Source organism: Meleagris gallopavo, chromosome 1 (genome assembly GCF_905368555.1).
Source record: "Meleagris gallopavo chromosome 1, MGAL_WU_HG_1.1, whole genome shotgun sequence".
Lineage (NCBI taxonomy): Eukaryota > Metazoa > Chordata > Aves > Galliformes > Phasianidae > Meleagris > Meleagris gallopavo.
The window spans coordinates 65,413,275-65,434,928 of record NC_139404.1 but is presented as its reverse complement, the minus strand read 5'-3'; the positions used below and the strand labels follow the sequence as shown (position 1 = coordinate 65,434,928).

The 21,654-nt window shown below is 38.9% G+C and overlaps 1 protein-coding gene across 19 annotated transcripts in view; it reads right to left on the bottom strand.

Moving 5' to 3' along the window:
* The window catches only part of SOX5 (SRY-box transcription factor 5), a 639,945-nt gene that overhangs the window by 128,369 nt on the left and 489,922 nt on the right, over positions 1 to 21,654 (bottom strand). For all 19 annotated transcript variants that reach the window (XM_085231458.1, XM_085231481.1, XM_085231450.1 and 16 more), the window contains 2 exons: positions 20,030 to 20,202; positions 17,494 to 17,562 (listed from right to left, as the gene is read on the bottom strand). In XM_085231458.1, coding sequence (XP_085087584.1) covers positions 17,494 to 17,562; positions 20,030 to 20,202 — 242 coding nt within the window. The remainder of the gene's footprint in view (positions 1 to 17,493; positions 17,563 to 20,029; positions 20,203 to 21,654) is intronic.

The window sequence follows — 21,654 nt, the reverse complement described above, 5'->3', positions numbered from 1 at the left end:
GAAAAATGAGCTTGATAAAACTAATTCCTTTTATTAAAAATACAATGAAATAGGAAAGCCAAATCCAGAAGAATCTTTCTTATAAAAATACAAGCACAATATGTTCAGAGGAGGATGAACTGGATTAAGGATTTTTTAAATTCAATCCAGAACACCTTGATATTGGTTTAAGAAAGGATAAGGGCTCAAAATCACCTAACAGAAACTGGGCATCTTACTATACAGAGGAGACAAATAAGGAAGACAACACATGTCTTTGCCTCCACTATTTGACATCCTATTCAGCGGCAGAGGCACAGATTTAGACAGTCCTCCCTCTTATTTCTGGGGGACTTAGCAAGGGATTATACCAAATTATAAGGAAATGAATGCTATGACAGCTGACAAATTATTCTGAATATTTGACTTCTTGCCCACCTCCCTACAAAACAGGTATATTCCTGGTATGCAGCAATACACAGTGACCCTTTAAATCAGATGGACCTTCTCAAATATTTTCAAATATTAAGGTATACTCAAAGTCTTGGCAATGCAATAATCCACCTTGCCCTTTAGTTTATTATATAAAAAGATGTCACACTGTGACTGTTTTAATCAGTGAATAAACAAAGTGCCCAGCACCTGTCTTGGCTTTTATTATCATAATAATCTGGTTTTGGTTTTTAATTCTAAAACATCAGCAACTCCCCCGTAGGTGAGCATGTGTTTATGCCGCCCCTACTGTTGCCTTTGTGGTTTCGTTATTAGCAAGCCATTAAATGAAAAATAGACGAAGAAGGGGGAGAGAATGGAAAAGCAGGCTGGAGGCACAGCCATTTGTCCCTGTTAAATAAAACACGCTGTGGGTAACCAGAGCCCTGAGACTGGCAGGAAAGCTGGTTAAGCATCCAGAAACTGGAAAGAAAGTCAGTGAGTGAAGCTCTCCAAGTTGGGGCAGATCAATCCAGGACAAAACAAACAAACAAACAACAACAAAACAAAGCAAACTATAAGCAGCATCTTACTGACATTTAGCACAGCTTAGTGCAGCCAGATCAGAATATATACCTACCAGTGGCCAGGTAAGAAGAGGGCTCATGCATAATAACTGTTAAGTGCCTTACACCAAGATTTGCCTAGGCAGTTTTCTTGAAATCAGGATGCTTGGCAAAGAAACCTGTGGGCTTACAAAGTCTTATCCTTGTAACAATGAATAGATTTAGAAAAATATGAAAACAAACTACTGAAAATACAAAGCATTGTTTTCTCACCTTGAAGAGAACAGAACATGATCCTTTCAAACTCCTTATCCATTATTCGCTGCCTTTTTACTGATAGATCAGTAAACGTGTAATTAATTACACATTAAATCTACTGATGTCAGTGGAATGATGAACACAAATCTGACTCTGAACCCAACACGGACTGTCTTCTGTGTGCTTCTCTGCTCATTCTCACCCCCAGTATCATTACAGCAACTGCTCAATTTCTATCACTGAAATTGGAAAATTCATAGAAAAATAGAAAAAAAAAAATGGAGACAGGAGATAAAAGAGGTCTGAATCTCTAGTGCTAGCTCTGCACTTCAATTCACATTTTGCATTGTGGTCCAATGGGAGATGACTGGCAATCTGGGTTCTGTTCCTGGTTCTGGCAATGAGGTACAGTATTACAGTGTGCAAGCTGCTTCCCCTCTATCCTCAACTCCCCTGGTCTGAAAAACAGGATGTTTAAATAATAAAAAAATAATAAAGACAGGGACAGAGATAGAAAGAGAGAAGGAAAACGAAAAAGGAAAAAGAGGAAGAACGAAAGAGGAAAAAAGAAAAAAAGGGAAGTCCCAACCATTATGACATACAGACATAACATAACATTACTATATAAGACACGTATCATATACTACTAACAATATCCATGCCAATGAGGAATGAAATGCCACTAAGACATGGTGATTGAATGCTGTTTTGTGGAACAACTATAACTAACCAAATGGGATGAAAAGGTAGTGAGGAATTACACCTGGTAGTTATGAAAAGGGGGAGTGATGCTTCCAGAGCAGTTTCCATGCACATGCAGAAACATTTGAATATTAAGTCACTAGAGTATTTTGACAATGCTTTCTACTATTTCATAGGCAGAAACAACAATTTATCATAGGTCCTCTACATAAAAACAAAACAGCCAAGCATTGTGGGAAATCTACATTGCCGAAGCTTTCTGAAATAATCTGAGTGAAGACAAATCAGAAGTTCAAGAAAGTGTCCTTCATGTAAGTATTTCAATTTCCTTCTGAAGCAGTAAGAACCTTAGAGATAAGGACCAAACTTCCTACCCTAATCTTTATTTCTAAAAAAAGGGATTGGGCAAATAGGCTCAAAATCTTAAGGCCCACTTTTCCTAGGGACTGGAAAGAATTAGATCTGAGTAGGTTTATCTCAATTGAACTAGGATAGTTTTTTTATTAAAAATAAAAAATAAAAAAAAAAATCCATATTTTAACCAGCAAAGTTTAATCCCTTCTTTTCCTGCGAAAACTCAGATAAGTTTGATTTTGCGCCTCTTGCTGTCTCCATATTCCAGGTATTATGTCATTGCACATTAGACTGTGTCAACACACCGTGACTTCGTCCCCGCTAATGCAAAACCTTGGAAAACATGGAACCAAGAGATAATTTCAGAGCGCTTTTTTTTCTCTTTTTAATGTAACTCGGTATTTATCCTTCCATATTTCTGACATTTCCATTGAGCCATAGTCCCAAAACGAAGCAAATCAGTCTTTCACATGCAAAGCTGTCTTAAAGCAGACTGTTGAGTAGCAATCCTTCTGGGCAGGTGAGCTTCATACATGTCTCAGAAAGCATCACTGCCTTGTAAAAGCCACAAAATGCAATGACAGGCTTCCAAGGGAGCCTCCTCAAGTCCCTCTTGGTGGAAAGAAGGCTTAACCTGGTGCAGCAGGACCCTCCTTGAAGGAACGGGCAGGGAGATGATGCTGAAAGCAACATGGGTGCAAGGCTCCCAGAAATCACGCCCAGACTCTAACAGGAGCTAAGTCTGCATGCCTGAATTTCAGAAATGGATCTTTTAGAATTGTTTGTTTGTTGGTGGTGGTGTTTGTTTTTTGTTTTTTTTTTTTAAGGGAAACAGTCTATTTTTAGCATTTATTTATTAGAACAGTGGCTCAGGCTCCTTGAAGACAGAGGAAATTACAAGGAGAACCTGTGTGGAACTTGATAAAATAGTTACATCATCGTCTCTTCTGCATCCTGTTGATTTACTTTTATTTCAGCATAAAGTGGCTGTAAATGCTAGTATTCTGATTTTATGATGCTTTACACTGGCACAGGAAAAGAGAATTTCAGGACCTGCCATCCATGATGTTTTTTAGAAAAAAATTGAAGTAAAGCTTCATGGGTTTTGAGTTAAATAATATAACGAGCCACCTTTATTGCACTGTGTAAGTAAACACTAACAGAGACAATATGTTTTAAGAGAAAGAACCAATTTAGGAAACCATATTAGATGACATTATTAAAGTCTCATCTTCCACCGCTAACTACTGTATGCTAAATCAAATAGAAAGCATGAAGAAGGGTTAACATTTCTAAGTACAACGCCCTTCAAAAACTCTTTCTGACAGTTATCTTCATATTTTCCACAGATGCTGCCACTGCCACGAAGTTGGGCACTAAAATAGATACAATGCGAGTGTCACGTCTCAGCTGTGCTGATACCCCTGCCATTCTAACTACCGGTGAGTCTGTACAAGGAGGAAAAACACACTTTATATAGCTAGGTTCTCAGAGGCGCTGTAGATGACATTTGGGAAGTTCTAACCACTGATTAAAACAACAGAAAGTTGTCAGCAGAAGATGGGTCTCAGACTGAAAGCAGGAGCCCAGCTATATTAGATACCTGTTACCTCGGGTAGATTGAAGTGATGCAAGTTACTACTCTTGTGTACTCACAGGGCAGCCTGGACAGAGTAGCATTCTCTGGAGGCTTTGCTTACCCTGTAAATCATTATGCCTATATCCTTAATTGCTTGGCACGGCTCCCATGGCATACATTACATCTCTTCTGACTACTGCATATTTGTATCTGTTCACCCCCAGGGCATGTAACCAATAAATGTACTGGTACAAAGAGAAGGGCATGAGAATAATGCATTATAGGGGAGCAATACTCCTTGAGGATACCTGAGTAGCGTGGGCCAGCTGAGCTACCAGAAAACATGGCACCAGCTTCTTGCCTCTTTTTGGTTTGCATTGCTTCTCTGAAAATGTCTTAACATCCAGAGAGTCCAGAGGATCATACTAAAAGAGTATGTCCCATTCTATCCAAAAACTAAAAGCAGGATTAAACCTACATGACACAATTTGGTATGATATATACATACCTTCCCCCTACAAAACATCAAAGCACTTAATTTTTCTTACTGGTGAACCATCCTCAACCACAGGTGAGACCGTGTGAAGGAAAACAGTAAGATGGAAGAGACAGACAAGATCTATGCTACTTAAACCTGAATAGCTGAGACCTGTTCCTGTAGGTGTAGAACAACAGGCTAGCTTCAAGCCTTTGGTTCCCCTTGTAAAGCTCTGAAGAAGGTTCTCCCACCCATCTGGCAATGATATTTGTGGAGGGAGTGACAGGAGACACCGGAAAAAAGGAGTTCTTGCAGAAACATTTTATTCCTTTTAAACCATTCCCATGGCTACATCCAGGCTCAGAGGGGAGTGCAGCATTGGGAAGGTAAAAAGGAATCAGGTCTGTGACAAAAGACAAGAGAAAAGGCAAACATACATGTCCCAGAAGAGAGAAAGACTTTAGCAATGAGGTCAGAGAGATGGAGGGCATTTGTGCAAATACAGATTACATGTGCAATTCATTTAAAGGCAGTGGCATTTTTATCACAAAGAAGAGTTTAATCAAAGTCTCAAGAGATCTGCCATAAAGGAAGCCCTTGCTTTGCTGCCTTGGTTGTATGAAAGAAACACCTGTTACGCACAACAAAAAAAGACAAAACAAACAATAGGTATAGAAGAGAGGCCATGGTTCAAACAATGTGAATTGGAGAAGCACAGTTTTCTCTAAATGAAGGGCTAGAATCCCATCAAATGAACAGCTGGGGAAAGCGTAATTCTTCATATTTGAAGGAAGTTGCACAGATTATATGATGGCAACAAATACAATATACGTATCTGAGTTCTGCTTCCTAGGCACTGGAAAAGACAGGAATCTCCTCAGATAGCCCTGAGTGGAAGAATAAACTTGCTTGAGCCCAGCCCCAGGAAAAAGATAGCCTGCTTTGAAAAGAACACAATGGACAGTTTTCCTCCCATGGGGCCCTAGCAAGTTTCTGCTAAGAAGATACTGAGCTCAAACAAAATTCACAAAGACACAGAGAACAAACTTGTGATTTCAACAAATCCACCTTGATACTGAAAGAGGATATAAAAATACCTTAAATTGATGCATTTATTTTTTTAAGTAAGAAGTTAAATATTATTTTCACAGAACAAACAGTACATCGATTACAAATTGAATTTCCTTATTCTAGTTATACCAAAAATAATTTCTTAATTGTGCGATAAGAAATAATGTAAGAAAAGTAGACTTAAATAGTATCTTGAAACTCACGACACAGCAAGTTGAAATTCTTCAAAATTGGCATTTCAACTCTTTCTTTCATCTCAAGTAAATAGGAAATACCAGAAATACAGAGTAGCTCTAATTCCAGACACTACAACGTATCAGCTCCCCAGAACTTTGCTTCATATCACCTCATTTATCAAGTGACTGTGACTGTACCCAGGGAAACTCCTTCTGCCAGAACCAGGTTCTGCAGAAAAACAGAGGCATCCTTTTACATGCTCTAGTTAGAGAGCCGTCACCACAGAAGGTGAGGAGCTTGAAAGTTTTATTTCCTCCACGTTTTTTAATTTCTAATAATTTGAATCTGCTTCTGCCCACTTTGTATCTCTGAGTGAATGCATCACTCTCTCACTGGGAAATACTGCAGCCTTCAACACCTCCATCTAAATTAGGGGTTCTATATATTTGCCATGATTTTAGTTAAAAAGGAACTGTCAAAAAAGCCTTGAAGAATTCACGTCCACAATCAACCATAATTTGATAAGTATTAACAACCTGTGGCACCCACACAGAAAACATCCCGATTCCTTCCTCCCTAAATCCTTGAGCAACGTAAGAAGTTCACATACTGTTAATTAATCATGTTTGCAATTTGTGTATGAATCAGGACGGTCTAAACCTGTGAAACCTGCATGAAAATATGCACCTATGTGTGTATATAACTATTCAGGTAGCCTGATTTTCCATATAACGTGCAAGTGTATCAATTAGTCAGCTATTTTACATATGGTTACTTGTTCCTAGACTATAAATTCTGATATCTGAGTTAAAGAAACCTGAGATGATTCTTAATTTACACTTAAGTGATTCCTGAGAATGCCAAGAACTTCAAACTCATTACCTACAGTGTATATATATGTATGTATGTATGTATGTATGTATATAAACACCTCTCACTGACAGACTGCAGCTCAGTCACATTTAAACCACAGACACAATTCTACACACAGTCTGAAAGACAACAAAACATACTGTAACCCATAGAGCTTCAGAGGGCTAAACACTTAAAGAGGCTTCCATCAAATAATCAAAGCAAAAGACACCTCAGCTAAAAGACCCGACAGTTTTAATTCTATAACTTCACCCTCCATTATGTTGGTAAAACATAAAAAGTATGGTAAATTAAGAGGAAAAAATTCATTAGTGGAAGCCTGTGATCACAACCAATCCGGTTCCAACTCCAGTGAGGGAGAATAAGGGGAACAAGTAGAGGGCACTGAAAAGAAAGTGCAGACTGCTCAAATAAAACAAAAACACCCATGTAATCTGTCTTCCTTTCAGAGGAGGACAGTAACAGAAAAAAGTATTCCCTAATTTGACGGTGACAGACAGAGAGAGAGGAAACAAGATACAGAAGGAGAAGAGCATCATAGTATGGGCTCCTATCCACACGGCCAGATAACTGTTTTCCCCTATTAGCATAGGAGAACATATCATTTCTCCTATAACTCAAGTGACATTGGCATTTGTCCCATGCAGACACTCAAGGGTTTAAATGGTGCTGACATGACATTACAGGTCATTGGTATATCAGCATTATGTGCTTTTAGGGCCATCAAAAACACACAGAAACACAGTTTAAATAATGATACTTTGAATGAAATGTCAAGGACTTAAAAGTTAGGGAATACGAGAATTAAGCTTGTCCACATAATTTTAATGTTCCTTCTTGTGAATGCAGTCTACAATTATATTATCATGTAACTCTGCTCCCCCAGGATACCAATTTTTATTCAATATGCATGATGAAGATGCCGGGAATAAAATAAAGACACTCATTTAACCTGATTCTGGCACTTCTGACTTTCAAAGGCCTCACTTCACTACTTAACTACAGTATTTCTTTGTATGCAATTTTTACAACATACAGAAGTATAGAAATCTCTTGATCATTTCAGCCTAAATCCATTTTGAATTGCTATCTACAAACAATTTTGTTGAAATGATCCAAATTTCAACTTCTAAAGTTAGCTGAAAACTGTCAATTGTCTTCCAAAGTAGTCAAACTCAATAAAAACAATGTGGTTATATATACATTCTAAATGAGTTTCCCCACTGTAAAATATTTGTAAACTGAGCACTGTGAATAAAAGTTGTCCCATTTAATTCTTATTACTGCCTTTTTTACAAGTCTTGTACTTTTAATAACTTTTTTTTATGTTTGTCCCAGAACTTAGATTTCTTTTTTTTTTCCTCCCTACTTCTGAAGACAAGAAACTCTGACATACACCTTTTAGCCCCTCCAAAGCATATTTCAAACCCATTTCAATAAAAACCTGAAAATAATCTTTAAATTTATTTACCTTTTATGCATTTTATTCAATTTTTTTATGTGGAAGTTGGCCTAAAATAGATACCAAATACAGTATGTGAAATCAAAACTGAAACTTACAAGATCCACAACTCTAGAGTTCGTCTTTGTTCAGCACAGATTTCCACTAGCCAACAGTAGCTTTCTCTCTCTTTCTCCAAGTCAAGCTTTACTCATATTGCCTCTTCAGCCACTACCCTTCAAGTGATTAAACTATTTCATTTACTGTTCTTACAAATACCAACCATAAGTAACTGTTTTCCACTTTAATTTATACAATACAGTTCTGATAGCTGGCAGAAAGTGAGTTTAAAAAAAAAAAAAAAAAAGTATTCCCTAGTCTCTTGTATGGTATTACCACCAATGGTGAGCTCATCTTGTCTCCTGAACTGTGCAGGGTAAGGCATAATCAGACGGATGTCTCAGGAAAATCCAAGGTAATGAAGACAGTAGTGTTGATTCAGTAGGTGGAACCACACTCTTCCCTATGAATCATTTTGAGCCATTATTCCGGCAAAGCTTGAAGTACTCTGTTTTGAATGAGCTGTCAAAATGAAGCCGTGACCACTTAACATGGCAAGAGATGAATCAGAAAAGCAAAGCATTGCCAGTAGAAACAAAACGCTCCTCAAATTTCTGTCTCTTAATAGTGCAGGTATAGGAGCTGGTAGCAACTCCAGAGTACCAAACGTCTCTCAAATACAGCCACTCTGATTACAGAAAAAACATTTCAGATAGAAGAAGCTGAGCAGAATTAGATGCCCTAATGCAATGTTTAGAATCATAGCACATAGACAACATTCTTTACACAGCAATACTCCCAGCATTGCTAGAACAAGAGTTGCAAACCTGGCAACAGTCTTGAGAACTCTTTTTGTTTAAGTACTACCAGTGGACATGGGTTAACCCTATACAACCACCTCAGCTCTACAGCATGTGGTTGTGTTGCTTGCACAATGTTTACAGAGAGAACCCTAATATACTACTTCCTATGATGCTTCCTAAGGCAGGCTACAATATCATTGCCTCCAGTGGACCAGCCAAACCCTGCACTGGCTGTTACTTCTGTCATGACCAGAATCAGCACAAGAAAATGTACCCTCACACCTCAGTTCCTCTAGGCCACAATTTAATAATATAATACTATCATCAAACAGTATCTCAACAAACGTACCCAAGTTCCATTTTCTATTCACACCATGCATTACCACTGAAAAGCATAGCAACTCCTAAATAACCCTAAATAACCCATTTCTGATTTCAGTTAAAGCTAGGCAATCCCAAACGTATTCCGTAATAGTGAAGAGGAAACAAACAAGACCAGAATTTGGCAGTTTCATTATCTTTGGGATCCTTCAGGATGTCACACGATATATAAACAAAACATTCCTTGGCCAAGAGGAGTGAAACCCCCCAATTTAAAGAAATCACTAGAATTACACTCAGATGTGAATTTTCAAATCCAGGTTTGTTTGGGGGGGGGCGCGGCAGGGGAAAGGGGCATGAGACCCTACAATAAATGCTCTCAAATTATGTTGGTGAGTCATTTTGCAACTGGTGACCCTTATAACAATGTTCTCTCAGAGCCAATGTGATGCCACAGAGTGATTTGTCTGTTAAATTGAATCTTTGCCTCCAGATAGATAGATAGATATAAAGTTTATTTTGAAATGTCTCCTAGTGCCTCTGAGTCTGACTGATGTGAGATGTTATTTTGAACATGCCAAAGCATCTGAACGGCTCCAGTCCTTTCTTTTCAGCGTGCATTCCTTGATAAGTGGCAAAGCTTCCCACTTATCAGTCACTCAAAGTGACTGTGGCTGTCAGTTGTGTACAAAGCGCAATCAGTTTGGAAGCAGAGACACCAGCATTTTTCTTCTCAGCTTGAAGCAAACACGTTTTGACTGCTAGTCATTCAATTTTAAAGCATCTTCAATTAGGGGCGGTTGAAGATATAAAGAAAACACATCCTAAACACCTCCGCCAGCCAGCAGTAAAAAATTTATTGTTATCTCCTGCTTTACCTTGCTGCAGAGGCAGCAGTGGCAGCCTTTTTTGGCTGCACAACAAAAGTGCTCCTAACTACGCACACTCCATATGGCCAAGATCACAGCCATAAAGAGTTCACATTCAGCTTCCCAAGCCACTTATACAAACTGCTGTGGTGTTTTCTGCTCCTGTACCTCTGCTGTGTAAATACCTGCATGGATACATGAACATAGCTTGCATAAGCATGCATCCACAACCCCACGTATTTTGAACAAAAACATTCACAAAATGACATACATGCTCTCTACAGCCAATAAAAAATTGATGAAAACCAGTAAAAAGACCTCGGTAATATTGATTGGGAAGGAATTTAAAAAAAAAAAAAAAAAAGGAGTAAGCTGGCAGAAAGGAGTAGCTGATGAGGAAAAGGGTGGGCAGCTGCCTATGAAAGATCAAAGTGTCAGGGAGCTGGAAATGGAAGAAAGGGGTACCAACTGTGGAGTGCCTCAGGGAGATGTTGAAATTGGAGAGTGGGTCTGAAAAAAACAAGGATTGGTAACACCAAGGATTGGTAACGCTGGAGAAAGCTTCATTGTCAGCAAGTGCTGTTTCAATCATCTACCTCAGCACAGGCCAAAAAAACTGGTTTTATCTGATGAAAGCATATGCTTTCAATCCCAATAAATGCAACTCGTATGAATCTCAAACAGATTCTCCTTGCCTGCACTGGTGCAACTACCCCAGTCAGCAAGTCTGGATTATGTAAGAATGTACGAAAGGCCTGAGACTGAAGAAGATGCCTACTATAGAGGTAATCTTTGGGAGCAGGAACATGGTATACTGGTGGAAAACATTCCTCTGCACATAAATAAGTGTAGTCTTTTATGTGACCTAACTTTTAGGGTAATGAAGGAAGCGAAGGTTACTCTAAAGCGCATGCATCATACCCTTCAGCAAAACACATACGTTATTTGCTGAACTCCAAAAGCAATTAGCTCATTCCGACTTCTAGCCTAGATTTTTCTTCTCACTCCTCCCTTCCCCTATCTCCTCCTCCAACCTCATCTCCCTTTTCTTCCTTTTTGTTTTGTTTTTCGAATAATTAATTTCCCAGGGGTTCTTCCCTGCTCAAGGGACAGGCAAGTTATTCTGATAACTGATAGGACATCAGCTGCAGAGCTTTTGTGAGAAACAATTGTTTAGCCTCTTTGCCGGCAACCTCGGTTGTTTGGGAAGAGGTTGCAAAGTCATGGGAAAAGCTGCAGTGTGACTCCTTCTTGGGCCTGTCTCACTGAATTCAGTATGCCCGTGTTTATAAGTTGCTGGAAAACAGCTGCTCCTGACACATGATGAATTTGGACTAAATGTCCCCAACCTATCTATGAGCCCAGTCGGTTTGACTGAGAAGTCACAGCTTGTCATATCCACACTTGCAAAACAAACAAAAAAAAACACAAAAAAAAAAAAACCCCACAAGAAAACAAACTGGCTCAGTGGACAGAGCCTGTTCTGAAAATATTTTGAAGTATGAGAAGGAAGATACTTTCTCACAGTTTCCTCCTGAAGAAAGGTCTCATTAAACTCCCACTAATATGAATAAGAGCCCTTTCACTAAGTTCGGTGGGAGTTGGATCAAGCCCTCACTTCAACAGCTTTATTGTCTAGGAAGGAAACCTTTTGTCCTCACCTCTCTCTGATATGCAAAAAGGACTCTAATTACAGAAGAATTAATACTGTTCTGCTGTGCAGTGGCTTGCAAAGAGGTCGTAGCACCACGAAGCACTGCTCTGCTGTCACTGACTTCTGAGAAAGCCAGAATTCCCAGGCAAACGATGATACAGAAGTAACAGACATTACTAAATCTGTAACCAACCACTTGCGCAGTGGTTGCTCATTTTTGTGTCTTGAGGGATTCGTCATCTATGGCCCTTCAAAGCCTCCTAGAGAAATCCAGGTTACAGTCACGTAAGAAGTTAGGAACCAAGAAAGAGATTTCACAAGTCCTTAAGGCTGCACTGAGGATCTCTACTCTGTATTGGCACAAACCACTCCAAGTATTTAGCTCACGGAGTGGCCTTGCTGGACTTTGCTTTCCAGAAAGACACAGAAAATGAAAGGATGAGTGTGCTGTACAATTTAGAGAGCAAATCTGTTGGAGCAGAGAATAAATTTCCACATTTTCTCATTCGTACAGTCAAGTGTCTTCTTAAAACAAGAAGGAGCTACAGGTATTTTTTACAAATAAATTTCATCTGTTACCATGCTACTGAAAATCTCAAAGTTTTCTCTAACAAAGAGAATGCAAACAGGCTTGAACAACAACCAGCCAACTCTGGGTAAGAGATGATCATTAACCTGAGCATTTGAAAAGCAACAATAAGTCTAAACAACAGAAATTGTCTCCATAGACAAGTTTTGTGCACAAAATTATGGTATCTGAAGCACTCTGAAGGCAGGCCCTCTTACTAGTGTTTTGGAAGGCTGGAATCAAACCAGAGCCTCTTTGTGTTTGGAAAGTTCTGACGATAACAACTGTGTTATTTCTATCTTGGCACATTAGGCATAAGAAATATTTTTCTGAACTTCTGCGTAACAAAGAAACCAAATCCTTCTTTCCTTCCCCCCAAAATATAGCTAGATTTTGAAAAATAGATTTTGCTACAGCTAACCATCTTGCAGGAAATTCCAAGTGCTCAAGATTTTATTACATTCCAAACTGGAACAACACCTTAAACCTCAGAGTTTAGTAAGAATGGGAATATTCTGAATTGGGAACATATCAGCACAGCCAGACTTCTCCATCTACCAATGCAACTCAAGGGAAAAGGGATACTGTCAGCTGACAGTGGATGGGAAAGATGGAAATCTGGATCTACATGCAAACAGGAAGGCCTTGGAGCTGGGAGGACACCCGGGGCAGCTGAGGGATGCCAAAAAGCCAGGAAGCCTGTAATATGGAGTCACACAGTATGGAGGGTGGTGGTGCCCACAGCCCATTTCACACAAGCTGCCAGGGGCTCTGCAGGTCTGGTAAGCATTCATCCCAGACTCCAGAGGGCAGAAACATACCTGCCAAGTGCTACAGGGTGCTGAACTGTTTGCACACCAATCTGGGTGGCAAGCAGAAGTTAGGGAGGCAGGAGTGCTGAGGTCACCTTCATATACTTGCAGCAGAGCTTAGTCAGAATTCACTGGCTCTTCAGTCACATTTCCTAACCAGAGGTTTCCCATCAGAACATCTTCTGACAAATCTCTGGTTCTCAAGGAGCATACAAATCCTATACTAAAACCCCATGTAATTAAATGATTGCTGTCTGGCAGGACACGTTTCAGATAGCACTCAGTACTTGGGCTAAGTGCATCATCCAGAACTGAAACAAATTAGTAACTGAGTACTGGCACTATTCAACTGTGGCCCAGTGTAGAGACACTGGAAAGTGGCGCTGCTTCTACATGCTGCTTCGAGATCTTAGTTATAGATTATTGGCAACCTGAAGTGTTGCAAGATCTTGAGCTGGGCTCTCCAAAAAAAATTTTGACTAAAAATCAGAACAGTTTAAAAAACAACATTTGGCCTCTGTTTTGTTTGCCTTCTAATTTTGGAGCTTGTAGTGTTTCATGGTTTCAAGTTTTGCCTGGAAATATGAGAGCTAGAAATTTACATTTTGAATAAATGAAAGCTGGCATTTTCGTCATCACATGACTCCAAAAACTGGAGTTTGAGGAAAAAACATAAAACACTGTCAGGCCTCCCACAAAATTGTGAGATTAGCAACCTTGGTTTTATCACAATTTAGGCTGCAAGGTTGACCTATTTTACCAACCATGCCATACTAAATATGAATTGCCTTATGAATTTTAACAACTGGATTTCATTTATAGTTCAATTGAAGTGACTTTTGTCACTGAGCTTCAAAACCATTAACCTAGGTTAGTTTTTCTCTGAGCAAGTGGAAGATGTAAAATATACCAGGGCCCCAAACTTTGCACCTTGGGGATACCCTTCAAGGCAACAAGACCACCGGTGCTCACTGCCTGTGCTCTGGGACCACCTTAGCACCACAGTAAAGGAACAACTAGCCCTCCTGATGGGACAGCTACAGATCCCCCAACTGATACTCACTGAAGAGCAAGAGCACTACAAAATCCATTTTGGGCTCCCAGAAAAGACAGGAGGTGACACTGTGAGCTCACCTAAAGCCTTGAAGGATAAAAGCAGATTTTGTCCAAGAAGTTCCTGAACAGTCAGTGTGTCTACATGCTCTTTCGTCAGCCTGTATATCACCACAGAGCTGTTCTGAAACGCAGCCTGAAATCTTCAGGGCTGCTGGTGCATATGAGAGAAAATGGAACAAAGTTTCAATTTCATTTCTGGTAATGAGACTGAGGTGTGTAGGGCAGAAGGTCCCAAATATTCTGCAGGCAGAAACTACACAGAAAAACAGATCAGAACTGGAAGCAGTATGCATGGGCAACTGCATTCCAAAGTGGAAAAAAAAAAAAAAGATGGGAGAAGGCTCAGTTCAGTCAGAGAAACTCAACCGCCCTCACAAATGAGGTGTAGAACATCTCAAAAAAATAAATAAATAAAAAATAAAAAAAAATAAATAAAAATTCTAACTATATCAAAAAACATAAATGTAGATCATGTTTAGCATTATGAGGTTATACAAATTCTTGACTTCAGCCTAATCAGCAACTTTTCTCCCATTTAGCATTACCTTTTACTTAACTCTCTGTATGAAGACAACCCGCTAGTCTTCCATGTTAGTGGAACTGCCTTCCAGCTACTCTGGAAGAGAAGGACTTAGAAAAGATGCAATGTCAATTAGATACTCAAGAGCCAGGTACATTTTTCCAAACTCAAGTAGCTAACGCATCCTTTCCTCACCAGCAGAGAAGCAATTGAGTTGTACTTAAACGCAGCATTTGCAGTTCTCTAAGGAGGAGAGGTACACGGCAATCTCTCCCTGCTTAAGCACTGTGTGTGTACTGGTGACTATATGCTGTGGTGGAGAGAAAGGGGAATGTTTCCAAGTTAGAGCACTTAGAGAAAAGAGTCATAAATCACGGGGTCAGTCAGGTTGTGCTTTCTTTTAACCTTAGGGTATTATGTTTTCAATACAATATTTCAATAGCTTTTTTCTGTGTAATAATTTATCTGGAATTATGGCAACTCTTACAAGCTTAGAAAAAATTGGCTCAAGTAAAATGAATCCTTTGTCATAAATAGGTTGTGTTCATAACTGCAGCCTAATCATTCAATTGCACATAAGTCAAATAGTTATCCAGACTTTGTAGGAATATTTCCCTGTCAATAAATCTCATGCTATTTAAAAACTCTGGGCCAATGTGACAGCAGCCTGTTAGATTAATTAGGGCAAGGTCAGAAAATCTGAACTCACAGCTACATTCATGTCAGAGTTTTGTTCCACCCACCATAACCTGATTGTAAACTCACTAACCATTTTAAACATGGGCATGTTGGGGTTACTTCATTGTCTCCATTTATATATAAGTGCAGATTTCTTCGGGAATTGTTACTTTCCTCCGACCATAGTCAACTACACATGCAACTGAGAAGAAATGTACTCTATTGAATTCACTGATAGTGGGCTTTTAAAATTATTTTTAAATGATTTCTTTTTTTAGAGACTTGACAATTATTGGACTGCAACCAGGGTTCAAAAGACCATACAGACAGTGGAACTGTCAAGAAGCAGTTCAGCATAATCCAAATTTCACTACAAATGGATCATCTCTGTGGGAATGAGAGGACAGTATTGTCTCTCTGCCTATTTAATTCTTGACCTTTATCATGTGACCATCCAAAAGGAGAGTGCCCAAATCTGATGGGCTTTGTGTGAAGTGGACCCTGGAGGTGAAATTCTGACCTTGACAGGGTCAATATTTCATCCAAAATCCCTTGGGACAGGCCTCCAAATCATGTCTTAGGCTTGCAGCTTGTATCAGATGATAGCTAGCCGACTTTCATTTACTCCTGACTTAGGTCAAACTTGGATCAGGGATCAAGAGATGAAAGGCTCTATATCTCATTATCAATAATCAGTGTTCTCCACAACCCTAAAAAAAGACATACTTCATTCTTATCTACAAGACCTTAAAACTTAAAAGGGTTGGGGTCAAATTATGTTATTTCAATTTATTTTTATTCACTGCTTATAAAACAACTTCCTCAATCACTCTCATAGCTAAATGCTAAAAGCATAAATACTTCTCTTGCTATTGTGGAGGTTCTGCTATTGTTCTTCTTTCTGAGCATTACAGACAATGTAATTAAAAGAAAAAAAGAAAAATTTCTCCCACACACAATTTTAAAAGAGAAAAAAGAAAAAAAAAAAACAGGAAAAAAAATCCACAAAAACAGAGGTCAAACCTAATTCAGGCCTTCTAACATCAAAACTCTTTTCAGCAAATCACATCTTGTATACATGTTGCCTTGTAACGCAGAAGTGAAACTTCACCAGAAGTTTTTCACAGTTACAGAACTCCTGATAAAGTATCATTTGAAATATTAGCCACTTTTTTGCTAGCACGAAGCTATGCAACTCCTCCGATTTGGCTGGAATTATGCTTTTGTAAAGCAGCTAAGGATATGGCCCATAATTTTAGGCATCTAATTCTAAAGCATTTTGGAAAGAAGATCCTGATGTTACTGAACAAACAGAACATAACATCCACTTCCACACTGACTTGCATTGCTCTGTAAATAACTGCATACTTAAACAAGCACAGATTCTACCATGACTCTAGATAGCTGTAAATGTCAGACCCCGTCTTACTTCTTGTAAACCTTCACAGGCAAACTGATTTGCATTATACCGAGAACAAGGCTATGCATATGTACATGCAGAAGAAAAGTACTGAAATATTGCCATGAAAAGAGACCTCCAAATGTGTTAAGGGAAGAAAAAGAAGTTAAATAAAGTTTACTAGTTACACTGCATTAGCATTTTTTTTCCTCCTACCAGTAGTAAACATGTAGATGCCTAGGACCTACACGTAGTTGCCTACACTCCTAGAGAGCCCAGTTGTTCTCTAGGATCTAACCAACCTTTAGGCCAGTTTCTCACACACTTACTTCACCTAATGTGTTGAAACTTCAGGAAACTTCAGGCAATGGGAAGGAGAGACTTGATTACAGATCACTGAAGAGAACTGATTCAGTAAAGTCTCAAGAACAGATTTGGAAAAGAGCCACTGCAATCCATTACATTTTAGCAACGTTTTTTGCCACTCTTGATTTAAACCTGAAGAGCACTTTCAGAGGACTTCATCCTGCAAATCCTTGTTCACGTTACCAGCTCCCCTCTCATCTGCTTCCTGATTCCTGTAGGAGTAGTGTTAATCACTCAAGGCCTTCCAGAAACTTTTTTCGCTTAATGACAGGTAACATCATCATGTGTTTCCATAAATAAGATGTAAGCCATCTGCAGAGATCCTTAAAGATACTACAACAAAAATGCCCGAGGGAAAACATGAGGGAACAGAAAGGAAGGGGTAACAGGGATATGGGTGGAGATACAGTCTCTGACCTGGATCTGTTGCTGAAGAAGGTTAATTTTGTGTTGCTGCTGCAGAAGTTGCTGCTGTTGTCTTGCAATCTGTGGAGAAATTGCACAGAAGTAGTGTGAGATATGCATCATCATTCCTAAAGTTGCTGCATAGCAAACTTCAACCCTGCTTGGTCCTATCAGCTGCTCTGTTAAGCTAAGAAACCTTCAAGTGTGGTCGGCAGCAGCCTGGACTACCACTGAGCCAAGGGGCTCATGCTCAGGAGCAATTCATAGCGAACACTGGGGTGAAAGGAAATCTTACAAAAAATGCAGTGATGGATTGAGGAGGAGTACTGACAAAAATCTCTCCTTCCTCATTACCAGAAGTGGTGCTGCTAAAGTGAAAAAAAAAAAAAAAAAAAAAAGAGAGAGCATTAATCTGCTCCTCCCTGCTGAAGGGGGAACAATACTGCTAGAGAAGATGGAAAATAATAGGGGAAGGCAGAAAAGGCAAGTAAAAGGAAGAAAGGAAGATGGACAGTAAAATTATTTTTATGTTTGGTACCATCTATGCAAAGTTTTCCAAGAGAGGAAATGGGACACTCAGGAAGCATCGGTGTATTTAACTGGTGTAGAAACAGACACAAAGAGACCGGAACAGGGTTTGGGATAAAGACTATTGGCATATCAGCAGAAAGGAGCCTAAGGGGCAAAGTCAGTCTACATGGCTCTACAATGAACCTGATTCTCACAAGTTGACGGGGTAGTTACACACCTCCTCTCAAAGTCATGTGTGTTTTCCGTAAGGACTTCCATCCTCTCTCCATTACCTAAATGACTGGGAGTTGTAGCATAGATATATTTTGGATACGGTGAAGGAAAAAGCAGGCAATAATGTAATCAAATCAGAGTTCTTAAAGAATGAACAAAGATAAACCATGATATGTCTCAAATTGAAAAAGCAAACTCTGAAAATTTTCATCTGAGTCATCACAAAAGCTCTGCTCTCATGAATAGCTAGCACAGCAGTACAAACATTAAGGAGTATCGCTATTCTCCTGTGGAATGTGTACACATCTCATGGTCAGATGGGAACTTATATACAGTTACTGGGAGGAATTTTGTGCATTCTTCCTCTTAGGTGTTTTCTTTCATTTCTGTTATTAAACTATTAGCATAAGAAACACTCGCTCATAGCTAACTCCACATCTAAAAGATTGTTTTCTTTCTTGAGCAACTTTTTAAGAAAACTGATTTTATCAGTATCTTTTTAAAAGTTTATTTGAATTTCTATGCAACAGAATTATACACATTTTCTCAAATTAAAAAAAATCCTAGTTATGCTAATAAAAACCCTGAAGCATTTTTTCCTTTATTTTTCCATTTTCTTCATTTTCTTTTTCACTCTCGGGTCGTTCAGTCATCCTGTAGCAGTGATGTCTTTAATAGTTAGGGCAAAGGTAATATTTCCTGCAGGATGTCCCCCAGTGGAAGGATTCTGCCAATTACACCCTCACGCCTTCATCCATTTTCTCCATGTAAACAACAGTGTGATACAACTTGGCTGGTTTAACAAGTATGTCACTTTTTTCTGCTCTATGTGGGATTTCCGGTGTGAGGACAAAATACAAAGTATTTAAGACAAAGCTTTTAATAGAGAAAAAAGAAAAAACAGAGCCAGAACATCTGAAGATGTCAGCAGTGCTTTAGAATCTTAAGATTTGTTAGCTAACATACTAATATTGAAGTATGACAACCATGACTGAATGCGCAGAGTTCCATGAGTTTCATTACAAGCTGAGACACATGCTCAGACAGATCAAATGCTTCCAGATAAGAGGTAGCAGAGTGGAACACTGACAAATTTTAAAGATGTCCAAGTATTCTCTGTTCAGGTAAAGAAATGGACATTCATTTCTGTTAAAATTCACATGGTACAGATTTGTTAGAAAAGTTGTGGTTTTTGCATAAAATAAAATGTGTCGGTGTGTTCACAATGGAACTGTTCATGTCCATAGGCACATTTACGTTCTCAGTGGAGGGAATATTTGCAAGAACTGAAAATCAAGCCTCTCAAGTGTAGAAGAAAAAAAATCAAATTTCTTCACTGACTTCATATTGTTCCCCACTTTTTTTCCACAATTGGTAAAACAATTATTTCATTTGCCTCCTTACAACTCAAATGCTACATATTGAACAAATGCTACCTATTGAACACAAGTATTGAATACAAGTAGCACTTAGAGATTTTATAGGAGTACTGAATTTGCACACTTATTTACACATACTTAGAAGAAAACAAAACAACAACAACAACAAAAACTACAGGAAAAGAATACCACCGAACTGGGATACATATGTATCTTTGAAAGACACAGTATCATATATTGCAAATTAAAGCAGCATTCCAATCTATTTTTGTTTACATTTCTTCACCTAAGAAAACAAATATTAAAAAAAAGAAAAAAAAAAAGAGGTGAATAACAACCTTAGGAAGTATAAATCCTAGAAGATAATCTGCTGGGGAGACCTAGAAAATGATTTTAAGCTGAAAGCCACCATAATAATCACTCACCTGTTCTTGTTGCTGCTTAGCCAGCTCCATTTGCTGGCGTTGCTTCTCGATCTGTGAGGCAGCCAGTTTCTTCTGTTCATCATGAGCTGCTAGCAGCTGTTCTCGCAAACTGGTCAGCTGATTGATCATACCCATGAGCTGCCTTTCTTTCTCAGCGAGGCTTTCTGGAGTCCCTGGGCATCATATGGTAGAGGAAAAAAAAAAAAAATGGAAAGAGAGGAAATTTAGAGCTAGTTAGGTTTTGCAGGTTCAGTGTAAGCAAAGTTTCAGCTGAACCAAAGAGCAGCAGCCTACTGCAATTTATGGCACATTATGGCCTGTCCTTCCTCAGGAAAATGAACCATGAAGGATAATTCCATATGCAGACTTTGATCCGGTGTCCTCCTTCAATGTTCTCTTGCCCATTCATCTACTTTCTGCTGCCTTTCTATCAGCTCAATAGGGAAAAAAATACTGCCTTCTCTGAGTTTCAAATTTTAAACCTTGTTTACATTTCACAGGGATCAAAATTAACATTTCCAGTTCTTATAAACTACTGAGTTTTCAGCAGAAACTTATAACTAAGACATGTAAATGTTTTGACACTTGCAGAAACTGTAAGGTCCACATTAACCTCCCTTGTATATTTAGTGGGAAGCAGGGGGGTCCCCTTGGGGTGGGACCTCTCAGCCTCCTCGCTGGTACTCCCACAGCACATAGCCGCTACATCATTCCCATATATCCTAACGAGGATGAAGTGATAAAGTATTTAAACTCTTAATGATGAGTACTCCTGCCCTCATCATCAATTAATATTTTTAAAGGAAAAAGTCTTGCAGAAACGTATCAGAAAAACTGAGTTATGTGCAACTCACCATCTCTCATGTTTACTGTCATAGATGCTTTCTAAAGGAGGACACAGACACAGGAACTGACTAACCTCTATCTCTAAATCATTCAATAAAAAGCCCTCCTTCCACCCAGAATGACAGCAATTATAAGGGAAGGAAAGAAAAAATTCCAAGAAAAAAAGCTATGAATCACACACTAGAAACAAAAAATGCACTATTAGTATATCTAGAATCATTGTACTACAAATTTGAAAGACCAGAAAATATGCGTAGCAGCTAATCCACAGATATCTCCAATACCACCACACCCTCTCATATGAGTCAGAGCCATGAAACCTTTTTCAAAAAAGCCTTAGGAAAGGATTAAGACTATCTATCTCTATGCCTCCTCCGAAAATAATCAGCTTTTTGGGACAACCCTGCCACACAAACCTTTCTAAAATGCAGGAAATGTTCTTCTGCCAATGTCACCAATGCTCTCCAAGAGGGAAAAAAAAAAACAAAGAACAAAAAAGAGAGAAAAATTTGGCGACTACACTAAACATGCTCCTAGCCAACTATCAGTCAGACATGGGAAAGAGCTACTTGTAATAGCTCATTTAGTCTACCTCCCTGCCAGTGCAGGAATGTTCCCTACAATATATTTACTACAGCTTTCAACATTGGATTGAAAAGTCTGAAAGACTGAATCACCTACTTCATACTTCGGAAGAGTGGTCCACAGCCCTACAGGTGTCACTGTTAGGGTTATTCACTTGATATTTAGTTTTATTTATATTCACTGAATTTCATCTT